The 15,638-nt window shown below is 45.2% G+C and overlaps 1 protein-coding gene across 2 annotated transcripts in view; it reads right to left on the bottom strand.

The window, feature by feature from the left end:
- Nucleotides 1-4,627, bottom strand: part of fbxo3 (F-box protein 3) — a 59,075-nt gene extending 54,448 nt beyond the window's left edge. For both annotated transcript variants that reach the window (XM_087996850.1, XM_087996849.1), the window contains exons 1-2: nucleotides 4,479-4,627; nucleotides 793-882 (exon numbers count right to left, since the gene is read on the bottom strand). In XM_087996850.1, the coding sequence (XP_087852976.1) occupies nucleotides 793-882; nucleotides 4,479-4,588 (200 nt within the window). In that variant the 5' untranslated portion in view covers nucleotides 4,589-4,627. The remainder of the gene's footprint in view (nucleotides 1-792; nucleotides 883-4,478) is intronic.
- Nucleotides 4,628-15,638: the final 11,011 nt, after the last annotated feature.

Raw genomic sequence — 15,638 nt, 5'->3', positions numbered from 1 at the left:
TTCTGCCATTTTGTGAACTTCCAGGTTTTTAGCGCTCACTTTAAAGAACTTTTCCATCAGTCATTGGTAGCTTTTCCTCAAACTGGTGACATCTGGTTCTCAACCAATTTGTTAATGGGAGCAGATTTGAGAGAATGACACGGGATTTTGAATCCCTTGAACATAAGACCACAAGAAATCGGAAAAAAAGTGGGCTGATGGACGCCTCCTGCCTGCTCCATCAGTCAATCAGATCAAGATTCGACATTCTCCGTATCTGCTTTTACTGACTTTTTCCATATCCCTTGATTTCCCGGGGAGAAAGTGAGGACTGCAGATGCTGAAGATCAGAGGTACAGGGCAGAGTTGGAAGAACAGAGAGATGCAGGGCAGAGTTGGAAGAGCAGATTTGGGTTTGGTTAACGTCTTTTTCCAAGTGTAGGGGAGTCCAAAATTGGATATGTTTAACGTGAGAGGGGTAAAGATTTAAAAGGGACCTTGGGGTCAACCTTCTTACACAGAAGTCTGTGTATTAGATACCAGAGGAAGTGGTAGAGGCAGGTACATCTACAACATTTAAAAACTTCCAACATTTGGACAGGTACATGAATAGGAAAGGTAACGGACCAAACGCAGGCAAATGGGACAAGCTCGGATTAGGATACCTGGTCAGCATGGACAGGTTGGACCTGGTTCCGCGCTGTATGACCAGTAAAGCGCACAACTCAAAGAGCAGTTACTAGTAAACAGGGAAACCACCCCCAAACATCACCCCCCCCCCCATCTCTTTCAGCCCTTGGCCTCAGTACTTACGCTGTCAGCAACCAGTACTTCTCACAGAGCCTCTTCCACAAGGGGTCATGACTGCAGAGTTGATTAAATCTGCGACAAACAGACCGGCAACTGGAAGGGTGAAGCAAAAACACAAGATCAGCCTGAACCAAGATACTGGTGAAGAAATTCAATCTAATGCCAATATCAGGCCAACAACTAGCCTTCTCATCTGTTTCTTCCTGTTGGCATCATCCTCTCCCACTTCAACCTCACTCCATGGTTTGCATGGCCTAATTTGTGCTTCAACCTTCATTGCCCAATCATAGAACAGTGCAGCCCGTCAAATGTGTGCCAGCTCCTTTGCAGAGAAACTTTGTTCATGCCTATTCCATCACTCTCCCTTCAGATACCGACAAATATTTCTTCTTCAAATATTTCTCTACTAGCCTTCTGAAGATGGTGAGTGGGGTTCCAAAAGATCCATCCCAGCTTTGTGCACCAATCTGCCCCGTCCTGGCTGTGCACATCGATTTAATCCATCACGGCTGCTTGTATCCATCAATTCCATCTTGGCTCTGTGGATCTAGCTGACCCATCTCAGGTGTGTATCCAACTGACCCAGCCCAACTCTGCCACCATCCTGATCCTGGCAGCATGTCTCCACCTACTCTATCCCGGCAGCATGGGTAGCCACCATTCCTGGCTGTAGATCCATCAGTCCAATTCAGACTCTATGTATCCACATGCCCCATCCTAGCTGTGTGTGTGTCCACCAGTTCCACCCTGAATCTGTGTTTCCACCAGCTTGTAGCCCATGCCGCATCCTTGCTAGATTATCCACCTGCCTTATCCCAGCAGCATGTACCCACCAGTCCCATCCCAGCTTTGTATATCCACTCAGCATGTACCCACCAGTCCCATCCCAGCTCTGTATATCCACTCAGCATGTACTCACCAGTCCCATCCCAGCTCTGTATATCCACTCAGCAAGTACCCACCAGTCCCATCCCAGCTCTGTATATCCACTCAGCAAGTACCCACCAGTCCCATCCCAGTTCTGTATATCCACTCAGCATGTACCCACCAGTCCCATCCCAGCTTAGTACATCCACCTGCCCTATCCTGGTGATATGTATTCAGCCGCCCTGTTCTGATGACATGCATCCACCAAACCCTGTCCAGGCAACAGAAATCCACCTCCCTTATCTGTGCTGTGTAAGTCCGCCCATCCAGTACCAGCTGCATGTCTCCACCCGCCCTATCTGCACTCTACGCATCATCAGTTCACCCTTACACAAGCTTCTGTGAATTGTGTCTGGATTTTTGAAAGCCAACATGGAACATGCCAGCCTGCAAATTCAAGCTCCATCTCATTCTAAGCTTCTGAACCAGGCATTTTTCCCCTGTATGTGAGAAAATCTGTGGTCACTCTGTCATGCAGCAGCTCTCTCATCCACATCCAAAGTTGTTATTCTAATGTCCGGATAAATGTCTCTAGCTATCTCTATCTCCTTCCCCTTTCATTTCGTACTGGTGCCTCTTCCTTACTGACTTTTCTGCCCACTTACCCTGTGCCAACCTCTCATTCCCCATCCTGCTGCCTTTGCACCCTTTACCCTTTTACCTCTCACCCCTCTCTCTCCTCTATCTCACTTTTTTATCCTCACCCTCTCGCTCACATTCTTCCTCTCTCAACCTCCTTCTCCTTCCCTTTCACACCACTCTCACACTCTTCCTCTTTATCTCCATTACATTCTCTCCTCCTCCCTTTCACTACCCCTCACCTCCACCTTGTGTCTGAGTTAATCCAGAGCTCGCTCTCTTGTCTTTTTACAGAATGCCAGAGTGCTCGGCATTTATTACCCATCCATTGTTGCCCTTGAAAAGGTGATGGTGAGCTGTTTTCCTGAACAACTGTCACTCTTGGGATATAGGAATGCCCAAAAAGCTGTTAGTGGCACAGCTCCAGGATTCTGACCCTGCAACACTTAAGGAACAACAATATATTCCCCAAGTCAGGCTGATGAGTGGCTTGGAGGATAACATATAGCTGGTAAGTGTTGCCATGCATCTATAGCCCTTGTCACTCTGTGTAGTAGTATTTGTGGGCTTGGAAGATGCCAAGAAGCTCTGGCGAATTTCTGCACAGCATTCTTCAGCTCATACTTTCTGTTGACACTGAGCATTGATAGTGGAGGGAGTCGACGTGGTGCCATTCAAGTGGGCTGTGTTTGTCCTGGATGGTGTAAACCTTCTTGAGTGCTGGGGCTGTACCCATCCAGGCAAGTAGGGAATATCCCATCACAGTCTTGACTTTTGCAAAGAGGCTTTGGAAAGTCACAAGGTAAGATTACTCATTGTAGCATTGGTATGCTCTTGTAGCCACTGCATTTGTGTGGCAAATCCAGTTGGGTTTCTGGTCAATGGTAAGCCCAGGAATCCGAAAGTTTGGATTCAGTGATAACAATACCATTGAATGTCAAGGGGCTGGTGGTTACACTGCCTCTTATTTGAATTGGTGTTTGCGTGTTACTTCTCACTTTCGGCCCAAGCCTAGATATTGTCCAGATCTTACCACATTTGAACATGAACTGCATCAGTACCTGTGGAATGACGATAAGTGAACTCAGGGCCCTGTTTCCCTGCCCACGCCATCTCTGTCTCTGTGTCGGCCTCCACACCCCACCCGCCCCGCCCCCACATCGCTCCTTTCACTGTCCACCCCTGACTCCGTTACCATACCTGATCCTGACATTCCCATTTCCCCTCCGTACCGCACTCTATACATAGAGCATAGAACAGTACAGGCCCTTCAGCCCACGATGTTGTGCCGACCACTGATCCTCATGTATGCACCCTCAAATTTCTGTGACCATATGTATGTCGAGGAGTCTCTTAAATGTCCCCAATGAACCTGCCTCCACAACTGCTGCTGGCAACGCATTCCATGCTCTCACAACTCTGTGTAAAGAACCCGCCTCTGACATCCCATCTATACTTTCCTCCAACCAGCTTAAAACTATGACCACTCGTGTTAGTCATTTCTGACCTTGGAAATAGTCTCTGGCTATCGACTCAATCTATGCCTCTCATTACCTTGTGTACCTCAATTAGGTCCCCTCTTCTCCTCCTTTTCTCCAATGAAAAAAGTCCGAGCTCAGTCAACCTCTCCTCATAAGGTAAGCCCTCCAGTCCAGGCAGCATCCTGGTAAACCTCCTCTGAACACTCTCCAAAGCATCCACATCTTTCTTATAATAGGGCGACCAGAACTGGACGCAGTATTCCAAGTGCAGTCTAACCAAAGTTTTATAGAGCTGCAACAAGATCTCACGACTCAAACTCAATACCCCTGTTAATGAAAGCCAAAACACTATATGCTTTCTTAACAACCCTGTCCACTTGGGTGACCATTTCAAGGGATCTATGTACCTGCACCCCAAGATCCCTCTGTTCCTCCACACTACTAAGGATAGGATTCTTGTACTCAACTTTCAAATTCGACCTTCCAAAATGCATCACCTCGCATTTATCCAGGTTGAACTCCATCTGCCACCTCTCAGCCCATCTCTGCATCCTGTCAATGTCCCGCTGCAGCCTACAACAGTCCTCTATACTGTCAACGACACCTCCAACCTCTGTGTCATCTGCAAACTTGCTGACCCATCCTTCAATCTCCTCATCCAAGTCATTAATAAAAATTACAAACAATAGAGGCCCAAAATACCTGACCAGGTCTGTATGATCTAGGAAGCTGAAGATTAGTAGGAGCGGCTCAGCGGGCAACAGCGCAGCGCTCAGCGGCTCCGAGGACAAGGCCTGGCTCTCTTCCGCCATCTTGCCGAGCGGCGACACCACCGCCGGGCCCCGCCCGTTTCGTGAGGGGCCCCGCCCACTGAGTGAATCCCCGCCCACTTAGGGACAGAGTCTGTGCATGTCTCCGCCCTCCGAGTGAAGCCCCGCCCACTGAGGAAAGACAGTGTGCACGTCCCCGCCCTCCGAGTGAAGCCCCGCCCACTGAGGCACACACAGTGCGCATGTCCCCGCCCTCCGAGTGAAGCCCCGTCTACTGAGGGACAGACAGTGTGCATGTCCCCGCCCTCCGAGTGAAGCCCCGTCTACTGAGGGACAGACAGTGTGCATGTCCCCGCCCTCCGAGTGACGTCCCGCCCACTGAGGGGTGGAGTTAGTGTGGGAACCCGCCCTCCGACTGTAGCTCCGGCCACTGAGGAACAGACGGTGTGCTTGTCTCCGCCCTCCGTGTGAAGCCCCGCCCACTGAGGGGTGGAGTTAGTGTGGGGACCCGCCCTCCCAGTGACTCCCCGCCCACCGAGGGGTGGAGTTAGTGCGGGATCCCGCCCTCCCAGTGAATCCCCGCCCACTGAGGGGTGGAGTTAGTGCGGGAACCCGCCCTCCCAGCTAATCCCCGCCCACTGAGGGGTGGAGTTAGTGCGGGAACCCGCCCTCCCAGTGAATCCCCGCTCACCGAGGGGTGGAGTTAGTGCGGGAACCCGCCCTCCCAGTGAATCCCCGCCCACCGAGGGGTGGAGTTAGTGCGGGAACCCGCCCTCCCAGTGAATCCCCGCCCACCGAGGGGTGGAGTTAGTGCATGGCTTTGAGAGTCACGTTTGCAATATTAATATTGAGTTGTACTTTCAGCATTTAATGCCGAAAATGTGTTGCTGGAAAAGCACAGCAGGTCAAGCAGCATCCAAGGAACAGGAGAATCGACGTTTCGGGCATAAGCCCTTCTTCAGGAATTTTGCATTTTGCAAATCCTTTCAGCATTTAATGCCATTACATTTCACATTCATGGGATTACAGGTTACGGCCTTTCGGCCCAAACCCGGACTCTCACCTGAGACAGTCATTCTCTCCTTTCTCTCCCCTACTCCTTGCGACTGGGACAGTCTGTAGGTCGGCTTTAAGTCTCTGCTGACGCTTCTCCTGCCTTTCACTACCCCTCACCTCCACCTTGTGTCTGAGTTAATCCAGAGCTCACTCTCTCGTCTTCTCCAACCTCTAACCCTGGCACTCTGCCTCAGACTCAACTAACCTGACATTTACATGGTTGCCTGACTGATCAGTTTTCACGTGGAGAGCTCCTTCAAGATAATCTCCAGTTGGAGCAAACTACAGCAGATGCTGGCAGTAACCAGAAACGTTACCATGCTCTTTCTCCAGGGATGCTGTCTGACCAGCACAATTTGTTTTCAGTTCCAGACAACCTCATTTAAAAGGTTCAACACCTTTTCACAGTCTTTCTCAGATGCAAGAAAGCTACTATTGTGAAGAAACAAATACCGAAGCAGCATGTTGGTGAGAGACTTTTCGAAGCAAAGAATTTTCAAAGTTGTGTGACTGCAGAAATGAACTTCAGGGTGTGATCATGGACTGTGATGCCCCAAATGTGCCAAATGTAAAGGGGAAGACATTTTTGTTGTATTTGCTAGTTAATGAAAGATTTAATTTAGATCATATCTGATTTTATCAAAATTGGCCTTCCTCAGTTGAAAACTTTGATTTCAGTTCCACCCCTCTCCCTTGCATAACAATCTTGAATCTAATGGAGTTAGGATCACCAACTGTAAAGTGTTCTTCTGCTGATTGGTCAACCCCTAGTCCAACTTACCTAAGATTAAGTCCATGATCACCCTCTCTCCTTCAAGGCCTTCTACATACTGGCTAAAAAGCTGTCTTAGATGTATTGCTCTCTCAAACCCTTCACATTGACTATTCCATGATGTGGAATTGCTGGTGTTGGACCAGGGTGGATAAGGTCAGTGTTATGACATGGCGGTGAACCCATTTGCTAATTAAACCAAACAGCCAGAACAGCCCATCTCGCCTTGTAATCGGTTAAATTGTGAGTGACAGAGAATTCCCAAATTCCACTATCTAAAGAAAAAACATCAATTTATTCTTTAACTCTAAAAGTGATCATTAAGCAACAACTATTTACAACTCTAAGCAACCTTTCTCTTTTTTTTATTCACCTCTAACTCTATAACAATATAATGTTCCAATAAAAGGCCGTTTAAAATTACATCAAGTTAATTTAAAAATCAAACAGTGGCTGCCATCGTCGGTGTCTGTCTTCTTTCAGCTGCAGATTTCCTTAGGTTGTCTTTATCTTTAACTTCGAAGATGTTTCATATGAAAAAGATGCCTCTGATAGAGAGTGTTTTGTTGGCAGTTACTCTGTCGATGGCAGTTAAGATCACAGTCTAACTTTCAATATGTCTGCTTCTTTGTACGCCTAACATCAATTGTCGCATTGGTTTGAAGTTGGCAAAAGCAATAGATTCAAATTCAATTGGGTTTAGTATCCTGGGGCATAATTTAAACTGATTGGCTAAATTCAAATTCAGCTAACTTCAGCAACCAAAACTCAAGTATTTGTTTCACAGCCAAATATTACATGTTTTCAATTTTCCAGTACACTCTGAGACAGCTAGTTAATGACATGACAGGTGCCTGTAAGTTCTCAGTGCAAAACAGCTTTCACTCTCTCTTAAAGGTACACTACACACCTTCAATTCATAACACCTCCCCCCTTAAGAAAAAAAAAACCATCATAATGAAAACATGGCTTCTTTTTTTTCTAATTCTTAACTCTCATTACAAGAAAATACATAAGTCAATAATCTAAGTTCATGCTAATTTCTGCACACAAAGAAATAACATTGGTATCTGTTCAATCTTATCTATACTTTATTTATTAAATTAGTGAAAATGACATCTGCTATCACATTCACATGTACAATTTGTAAATTAAAAGTCTGTAACAAAAGACTCCAATGAAATAGTCTCATATTCTTTAAATTGTTCCAAGAATGTAATAGGATTGTGATCCATGTACACAATTGTCTCCAACACATTGTTCGTCACATAAACACTAAAATGTTGTTAGACCTGTACCAAACTCAATGATTCATTTTCATTAGTAGAGTATCTTCTCTGGTGGGTGTTGAGTTTCTTTGAAAAGTATCCAACTGGCAGTTCAATTCCACCATCATTTGCCTGTAGTTCTTCCTGATGAAGAGTTTATGCTCAAAACATTGATTCTCCGGCTCCTCGGATGCTGCCTGACCAGATGTGCTTTTCCAGCACCACACTCTTTGATGTCTTCCTATAGCAGTAGATCTCCAACTCCTATGTGGCAGGTATCGATAGCAACTTTGAAGGGCTTTTAAAACGTTGGTGTAGCTAAAACTGGTGTGGTGGTTAATACTGCTTTTAAATTGTCAAAAACCTCCTGGCATTCTTCTGTCCACTGAAATTTTGTGTTCTTCTTCAGTAAATCTGTTAGTGGTGCCATTACGCTGCTGAGGTTTGGAACAAACCTCCAGTAGAATCCACTTAGTCCCAAAAATCGAAGCAAAGGGAAGGCTGGTAGGTAGAGGGAATGCTGGATGACTAAAGAAATTGAGGGTTTGGTTAAGAAAAAGAAGGAAGCATATGTCAGGTATAGACAGGATAGATCGAGTGAATCATTAGAAGAGTATAAAGAAAGTAGGAGTATCCTTAAGAAGGAAATCAGGGGGACAAAAAGGGGACATGAGATAGCTTTGGCAAATAGAATTAAGGAGAATCCAAAGGGTTTTTACAAATACATTAAGGATAAAAGGGTAACTAGGGAGAGAATACTGCACCTCAAAGATCAGCAAGGCGGCCTTTGTGTGGAGCCACAGAAAATGGGGGAGATACTAAATGAATATTTTGTATCAGTATTTACTGTGGATAATGATATGGAAGATATAGACTGTCGGGAAATAGATGGTGACATCTTCCAAAATGTCCAGATTACAGAGGAGGAAGTGCTGGATGTCTTGAAATGGGTAAAGGTGGATAAATCCTCAGGACCTAATCAGGTGTACCCAAGAACTCTGTGGGAAGCTAGATAAGTGATTGCTGGGCCTCTTGCTGAGATATTTGTATCATCGATAGTCACAGGTGAGGTGCCGGAAGATTGGTTAGGCGACTGTTGGCAAACGTGGTGCCACTGTCTAAGTAGGGCGGTAAAGACAAGCCAGGGAACTATAGACCTTTGAGCCTGACCTCGGTGGTGGGCAAGTTGTTGGAGGGAATCCTGAGGGACAGGATGAACATGTATTGGGAAAGGCAAGGACTGATTAGGGATAGTCAGTACATGGGAAATCATGTCTCACAAACGTGATTGAGTTTTTTGAAGAAGTAACAAAGAGGATTGATGAGGGCAGAGCAGTAGATGTGACTTATATGGACTTCAGTAAGGCTTCCGACAAGGTTCCCCATGGGAGACTGATTAGCAAGGTTAGATCTCATGGAATACAGGGAGAACTAGCCATTTGGATAGAGAACTGGCTTAAAGGTAGAAGACAGAGGGTGGTGGTGGAGGGTTGTTTTTCAGACTGGAGGCCTGTGACCAGTGAGTGCCACAAGGATCGGTGCTGGGTCCTCTACTTTTTGTCATTTACATAAATGATTTGGATGCGAGCATAAGAGGTACAGTTAATAAATTTGCAGATGACACCAAAATTGAAGGTGTTGTGGACAGCAAAGAGGGTTACCTCAGGTTTCAACAGGATCTGGACCAGATGGGCCAATGGGCTGAGAGGTGGCAGATGGAGTTTAATTCAGATAAATGCAAGGCGCTGCATTTTGGGAAAGCAAATCTTAACAGGACTTACACACTTAATGGTAAGGTCCTAGGGAGTGTTGCTGAACAAAGAGACCTTGGAGTGCAGGTTCATAGCTCCTGAAAGTGGAGTCGCAGGTAGATAGGATAGTGAAGAAGGCATTTGGTATGCTTTCCTTTATAGGTCAGAGTAATGAGTACAGGAGTTGGGAGGTCATGTTGCGACTGTACAGGACATTGGTTAGGCCACTGTTGCAATATTGCATGCAATTCTGGTCTCCTTCCTATCGGAATGATATTGTGAAACTTGAAAGAGTTCAGAAAGGATTTACAAGGATGTTGCCAGGGTTGGAGGATCTGACCTACAGGGAGAGGCTGAACAGGCTGGGGCTGTTTGCCCTGGAGCGTCAGAGGCTGAGGGGTGACCTTATAGAGGTTTACAAAATTATGAGAGGCATGGATAGGATAAATAGACAAAGTCTTTTCCCTGGGGTCAGGGAGTCCAGAACTAGAGGACATTGGTTTAGGGCGAGAGGGTAAAGATATAAAAGAGACCTAAGGGGCAACTTTTTCACTCAGAGGGTGGTACGTGTATGGAATGAACTGCCAGAGGATGTGGTGGAGGCTGGTACAATTACAACATTTAAGAGGCATTTGGATGGGTATATGAAAAGGAAGGGTTTGGAGGGATATGGGCCGGGTGCTGGCATGTGGGACTAGATTGGGTTGGGATATCTGGTCGGCATGAACGGGTTGGACCGAAGGGTCTGTTTCCATGCTGTACATCTCTATGATCCTATGACACCTCTTTCTTTGAGGTTGGTCATGGAAATTCCTCGATGGCCTTCGTCTTAGTGTTCCTTGGGGTCAACCTTCCATGGACGATGTTATGTCCCAAGAATGTCACCTCTGCTTTCGCAAGTTCTGTTTTCTTTAAGTCTATTATCAGTTTTGCTTTTCTTAATCGTTCAAAGAACTCTGCCAATTGTACCATGTGATCTTTCCATGATCACTACATCATCCAGATAGACTGCACAGTTTGTTAACCCAGCCACAACTCTGTTCATGAGTCTTTGGAATGTGGCTGGTGCGTTCTTCATTCCAAACAGCATTACTTTGAATTGATATGGGCCATTTGAGGTTACAAGCGCAGAAATATCTTTCGCTTTTTCTGAAAAAGATACCTACCAATAACCATGCAGTAATCCAACTTTGTGATGTAACTGGCTTGTCCAACGTTGTCTATACAGTCCTCCAATCTTGGTATTGGATATGAGTCTGAGTTTGTTATGGTGTTGACCTTCCAATAGTCCACACAAAAACGTCAGGTTTGGGAGCTAACATGATTGGCAAACTCTACTCACTGACTCAGTTTGATGATATCTTCATTGAGCATCGCGTCCACTTCCTTCTGGACCTGTGTGGCTTTGAAAGGATTAGGGGTGTTGTTTTATCGGAATAGCATTCCCTACTCCTACCTCATGCAAAATTGGCATTAGTCCTCCCCGTCTTATTCCTGCATATGTCCCCTTACTGCTGCAACAAACCTTTCAACTGGGTTCTTTGCTCCTGAGACAGATGGTTCACTAACATATCCCACTCCTTTAGGACCTCCTCATTGTTTAACATATTTTGAGGCACGTGAAACTCTATAACATCTGGATTTGATTCCTCACTCTGTGGGGCAGTAACTAGCACCTATTTCTCCAGGTTCTTCTCTCTATTATATTAAGGTTTCAACATATTCACCTGACTGATTCAGTTTTTTCCTATCCAGCATCTTTACCAGATAGTTTACCTAACTCAACTTTTTCTCAATTTGATAGGGACCACTAAACCTGACTTTGAAGTGATCTCCTAGGTAACAATAGTAATACATCATCCCCACTGGAAAACGTCTGAATTTCAGAGTTTTTATCTGCCACCTGCTTCATTCTATGCTGTGCCCTCTTTAGTGCTGTTTAGCTAACTCACCTACCCAGTTTAATCTCTCCCTCACCGCAGATACAGAATCCAAGTGTGACATCTCTGACTTCGGTCCTGTCAATTTCTCTTTAATTAATTTCAAAGGGCCTCTCACTTTATGTCAGAATATTACTGAAAGGGAGTAAACTGAGTAGATTCATTTGGGGCATCTCTAATGGTAAACAATACAAATGAGACAGCTTTATCCCAATCATTTGGATAATCTTGACAGTATGCTCTTAACATGGTCTTCAGGGTCTGATGTCTTTCTAAAGCTTGGCAAAAGTGAGAACTGCAGATGCTGGAGATTAGAGTCGAGTGTGTGATGCTGGAAAAAGCCTGATGAAGGGCTTTTGCCCGAAACAATTGGTTCTCCTGCTCATCAGATGTTGCCTGACCTGCTGTGCTTTTCCAGCACCACACTTTCACCTTTCCAAAGCTCCCTGGGATTCAGGATGGTTCGCACTTGACTTATGGCTGTATGCCTAAGCTATCCATGACTTCCTTAAATAGTCTCACAGTAAAGTTAGACCTTTAATCTGACTGAATCTCTCTGGGTAGCTCATACCGCATGAAGAAAGCTACTAACTCCTCTACCATCCTTTTTGCCTTAATGCTCCATAATGGAATTGCGTCTGGAAATCTGGTAGACACATCCATTATGGTTATCATGTACTGGTTCCCACTTGTACTTTTCAGAAGGCGACCTACACAATCAATCATTACCCGTGTGAAAGGTTCTTCAAGTGTGGGAATTGGCAACAACGGTGTTCGTTTTATTAATGCCTGTAGCTTAATTACCATTTGGCATGTCTGACATGTACGGCAAAAGTTAACCACGTCCTTGTGCATTCCAGGCCAATAGAAATGGTTTTGTACCTTAGCCTGAGCCTTCCTTACACCTAGGTAACCTCCTCCTGGTAGTTCATGTGCTACCCATAACACTTCCTGTCTGTAAGCTAACAGCAAACACAATCTGGTGCACTTCTGCCCATTTCTCCTCTGCACTAACCTGCCGTGGTCTCCATTTTCATCTCGGATTCTATCTTTCAGATAAGATCACAAGAATGCACCGACAGGCAAGAAGTTGGTTTGAAGAGTGTCTACTTTAATGCCAAGAGTATCCAGAATAAGGTGGGTGAACTCACAGCATGGTTTGATACCTGGGATTTCAGAGACATGGGCAAAGCAGGAACGGGAATGGTTATTGCAGGTTCTGAGATTTAGATGTTTCAGTAAGATGAGAGAAACTGGTTAAAAAAAGGTGGTGGTGTTAAGGAAGTTAGAAAGCCACAATGGATCAGTTCTATGTCTTACTTCTCCTTCAAGACACAGTGGAGACTCAAGGGTTAAACATTCCACTGCCAAAAAGACTCACTGCAGTATCAATTTGAAGCCTGTCCTCTTACAGTATAGACAGAACACCTCAGTAGGGGGAAGGCTGACTGTATCCAAGAAGAGGAGCCAAGTGGAGCCACACCTGTTGATTCCTCTGCAGCCTCAGACAGAGGTATTTGTCCTTCCTAGACAAGACTGAATGCCTTGGCCACAATCCTGTTAAACTGCCTCCTGCTCCCATTGTCTTACTTCCCCTCCACATTAGTGTGGGTATATGAATCCCCCATTTAGAGCAGGCAAAACCCTTCTGTCTTAATCTCTTCCCATCAACATATAATCACGAAGAATATAATAATCAGTTTCTGTAATCCATTCACACGTTATCACAGGACATCGACATTCATCGGGCTTTGTAAATTCATAATTACCTTCTTTAAACTATGTAATGACAATCAACCTTGTAACTGATAAACCTTTTGTTTAGTCCCTGTAAAAAAATACTGTCTTTGTGTGTAGGGCAGAGATTCCTGGAGAAGTGTCATCACAGGTAGATGCATGACTACTTTTGGGGACATTGAGAATCTCTCACTGCTGTCCGGTAATAAAACATCTGCTGTTGTACTGAAACCTGTGTCATCCGGATTTGTGGTACAAAGTAGATATCAACAGTGTGGCATTGTTAGTCAAGGACAATATTACGGCTGCAGAAAAGATGTTTGATGACTTGTCTACTGAGGTAGTATGGGCTGAGATTAGAAACAGGAAAGGAGAGGTTACCCTGTTGGGAGGTTTCTCTCGGCCTCCAAATAGTTCCAGAGATGTAGAGGGGAAAAGATAGCAAAGATGATCCTTGATAGAAGCGAGAGTGACAGGGTAGTTATTACGGGGGACTTTAACTTTCTAAATATTAACTTGGAGTACTATAGTTAAAGTACTTTAGATGGGTCAGTTTTTGTCCAATGTGTGCAGGAGGTTTTCCTGACACATTATGTAGACAGGCCAACAAGGGGCAAGGCGACATTGGATTTGGTACTGGGGAATGAACCCAGCCAGGTGTTGGATTTGGAGGTAGGTGAGCATTTTGGTGATAGTGACCACAATTCGGTTGTGTTTACTTTAGTGATGGAAAGGGATAGGTATATACTAGAGCGCAAGAGCTATAGCTGGGGGAAAGGCAATTATGGTGCGGTTAGGCAAGATTTAGGATGCATCAGATGGGGAAGGAAACTGCAGGGGATGGGCACAATTGAAATTATTCAAGGACCAGCTATTGCGGGTCCTTGATAACTATATGCCAGTCAGGCAGGGAGGAAAATGTCGAGCACAGGAGACATGGTTTACCAAGGAAGTTGAATCTCTTGTCAAGAGGAAGAAGAAGGCTTATGTTAGGGTGAGATCTGATGGCTCAGTTAGGGCGCTTGATAGTTACAAGTTAGCCAGGAAAGACCTAAAGAGAGAGCTAAAAAAAAGCCAGGAAGGGACATGAGAAGTCATTGGCAGATAGGATCAAGGAGAACCCTAAGGCTTTCTATAACTATATCAGAAATAAAAGAATGACTAGAGTAAGATTAGGGCTGAAAATGTGTTGCTGGAAAAGCGCAGCAGGTCAGGCAACATCCAGGGAACAGGAGAATCGACGTTTCGGGCATAAGCCCTTCTTCAGGAAATGAAGAAGGGCTTATTTCCTGAAGAAGGGCTTATGCCCGAAACGTCGATTCTCCTGTTCCCTGGATGCTGCCTGACCTGCTGCACTTTTCCAGCAACACATTTTCAGCTCTGATCTCCAGCATCTGCAGTCCTCACTTTTTCCCTAGAGTAAGATTAGGGTCAATTATGGATAGCAGGGGGAAGTTGTGCATGGAGTCAAAGGAAATAAGGGAAGCGCTAAATGAATATTTTTCATCAGTATTCACACAGGAAAAAGACAATGTGGTCGAGGAGAATACTGAGATTCAGGTTACGAGACTAGATGAGATTGAGGTGCATAAGGAGGAGGTGTTAGCAATTCTCGAAAGTCTAAAAACAGGTAAGTCCCCTGGACCAGATGGAATTTATTCTAGAATTTTCTGGGAAACTGACAGGAATATTGGCAGAAGACTGGAGGATAGCAAATGTTGTTCCCTTGTTCAAGAAGGGGAGTAAAGACAACCCTGGAAAATATAGACCTGTGAGCCTTACTTCGGTTGTGGATAAATTGTTGGAAAAGGTTACAAGAGGTAGGACTTATGATCATCTAGAGAGGAATAAGTTGATTAGGGATAGTCAACACAGAATTATACACTTGCTGATTAATGTCCTAGATCTTTAAATAAAATGAAGGTGAGGGTGGCACGGTGGCTCCGTGGTTAGTACTGTTGCCTCACAGCACCATGGATCCAGGTTCGATTCTCCCTGTGTCTGCACTCCCACTATTACTTCCCCAGTCTTGGATGGGCATTCCAACCTGATCTTACACAGGGGAACACTAAATTTCTGTCCATTTATCTCAAATTACCACTCTGTTGGGTAACAGGTCAGAAAGAGTGCAAGTACATTCATCTCTTACTATTAGAGAATTATTAAATTCAATATCTCTGAAAATTATAACTTCTTTCCCTTTCTCCCTGATCTTTGAGTAAACTTTATCCACAGAGACAAAGATCAGGTACTAACTCCAAACCCAGCCCCTGCCTGGGCTGTGCACTCTCCTGCAGCACCTTGACTTTTCTTGGGGGTTTCCTTTACTACTTGCACTAATACCACTGGCTTGGCCTCTTTTACCACATCTTTTCCCACAATGCCTTTCTTTAATGACCAGCACTGTGACTTTACGTGACCCACTTTACCACAGTGGGAACACCTGAGGCCTTTCACCTCCTTTTCACCCTCTTGGGCTTCTTTTCTCACCTGTGGACAGCACGGTGGCACAGTGGTTAGCACTGCTGCCACACAGCACCAGAGACCCGGGTTCAATATCCGTCTCAG

This window comes from Chiloscyllium plagiosum, unplaced genomic scaffold (genome assembly GCF_037043375.1).
Source record: "Chiloscyllium plagiosum isolate Xiang-an unplaced genomic scaffold, Cpla_swu_hap1 HiC_scaffold_18, whole genome shotgun sequence".
Taxonomy (NCBI): domain Eukaryota; kingdom Metazoa; phylum Chordata; class Chondrichthyes; order Orectolobiformes; family Hemiscylliidae; genus Chiloscyllium; species Chiloscyllium plagiosum.
The sequence above is the reverse complement of the archived record's forward strand: the minus strand, read 5'-3'. Positions and strand labels throughout refer to the sequence as shown.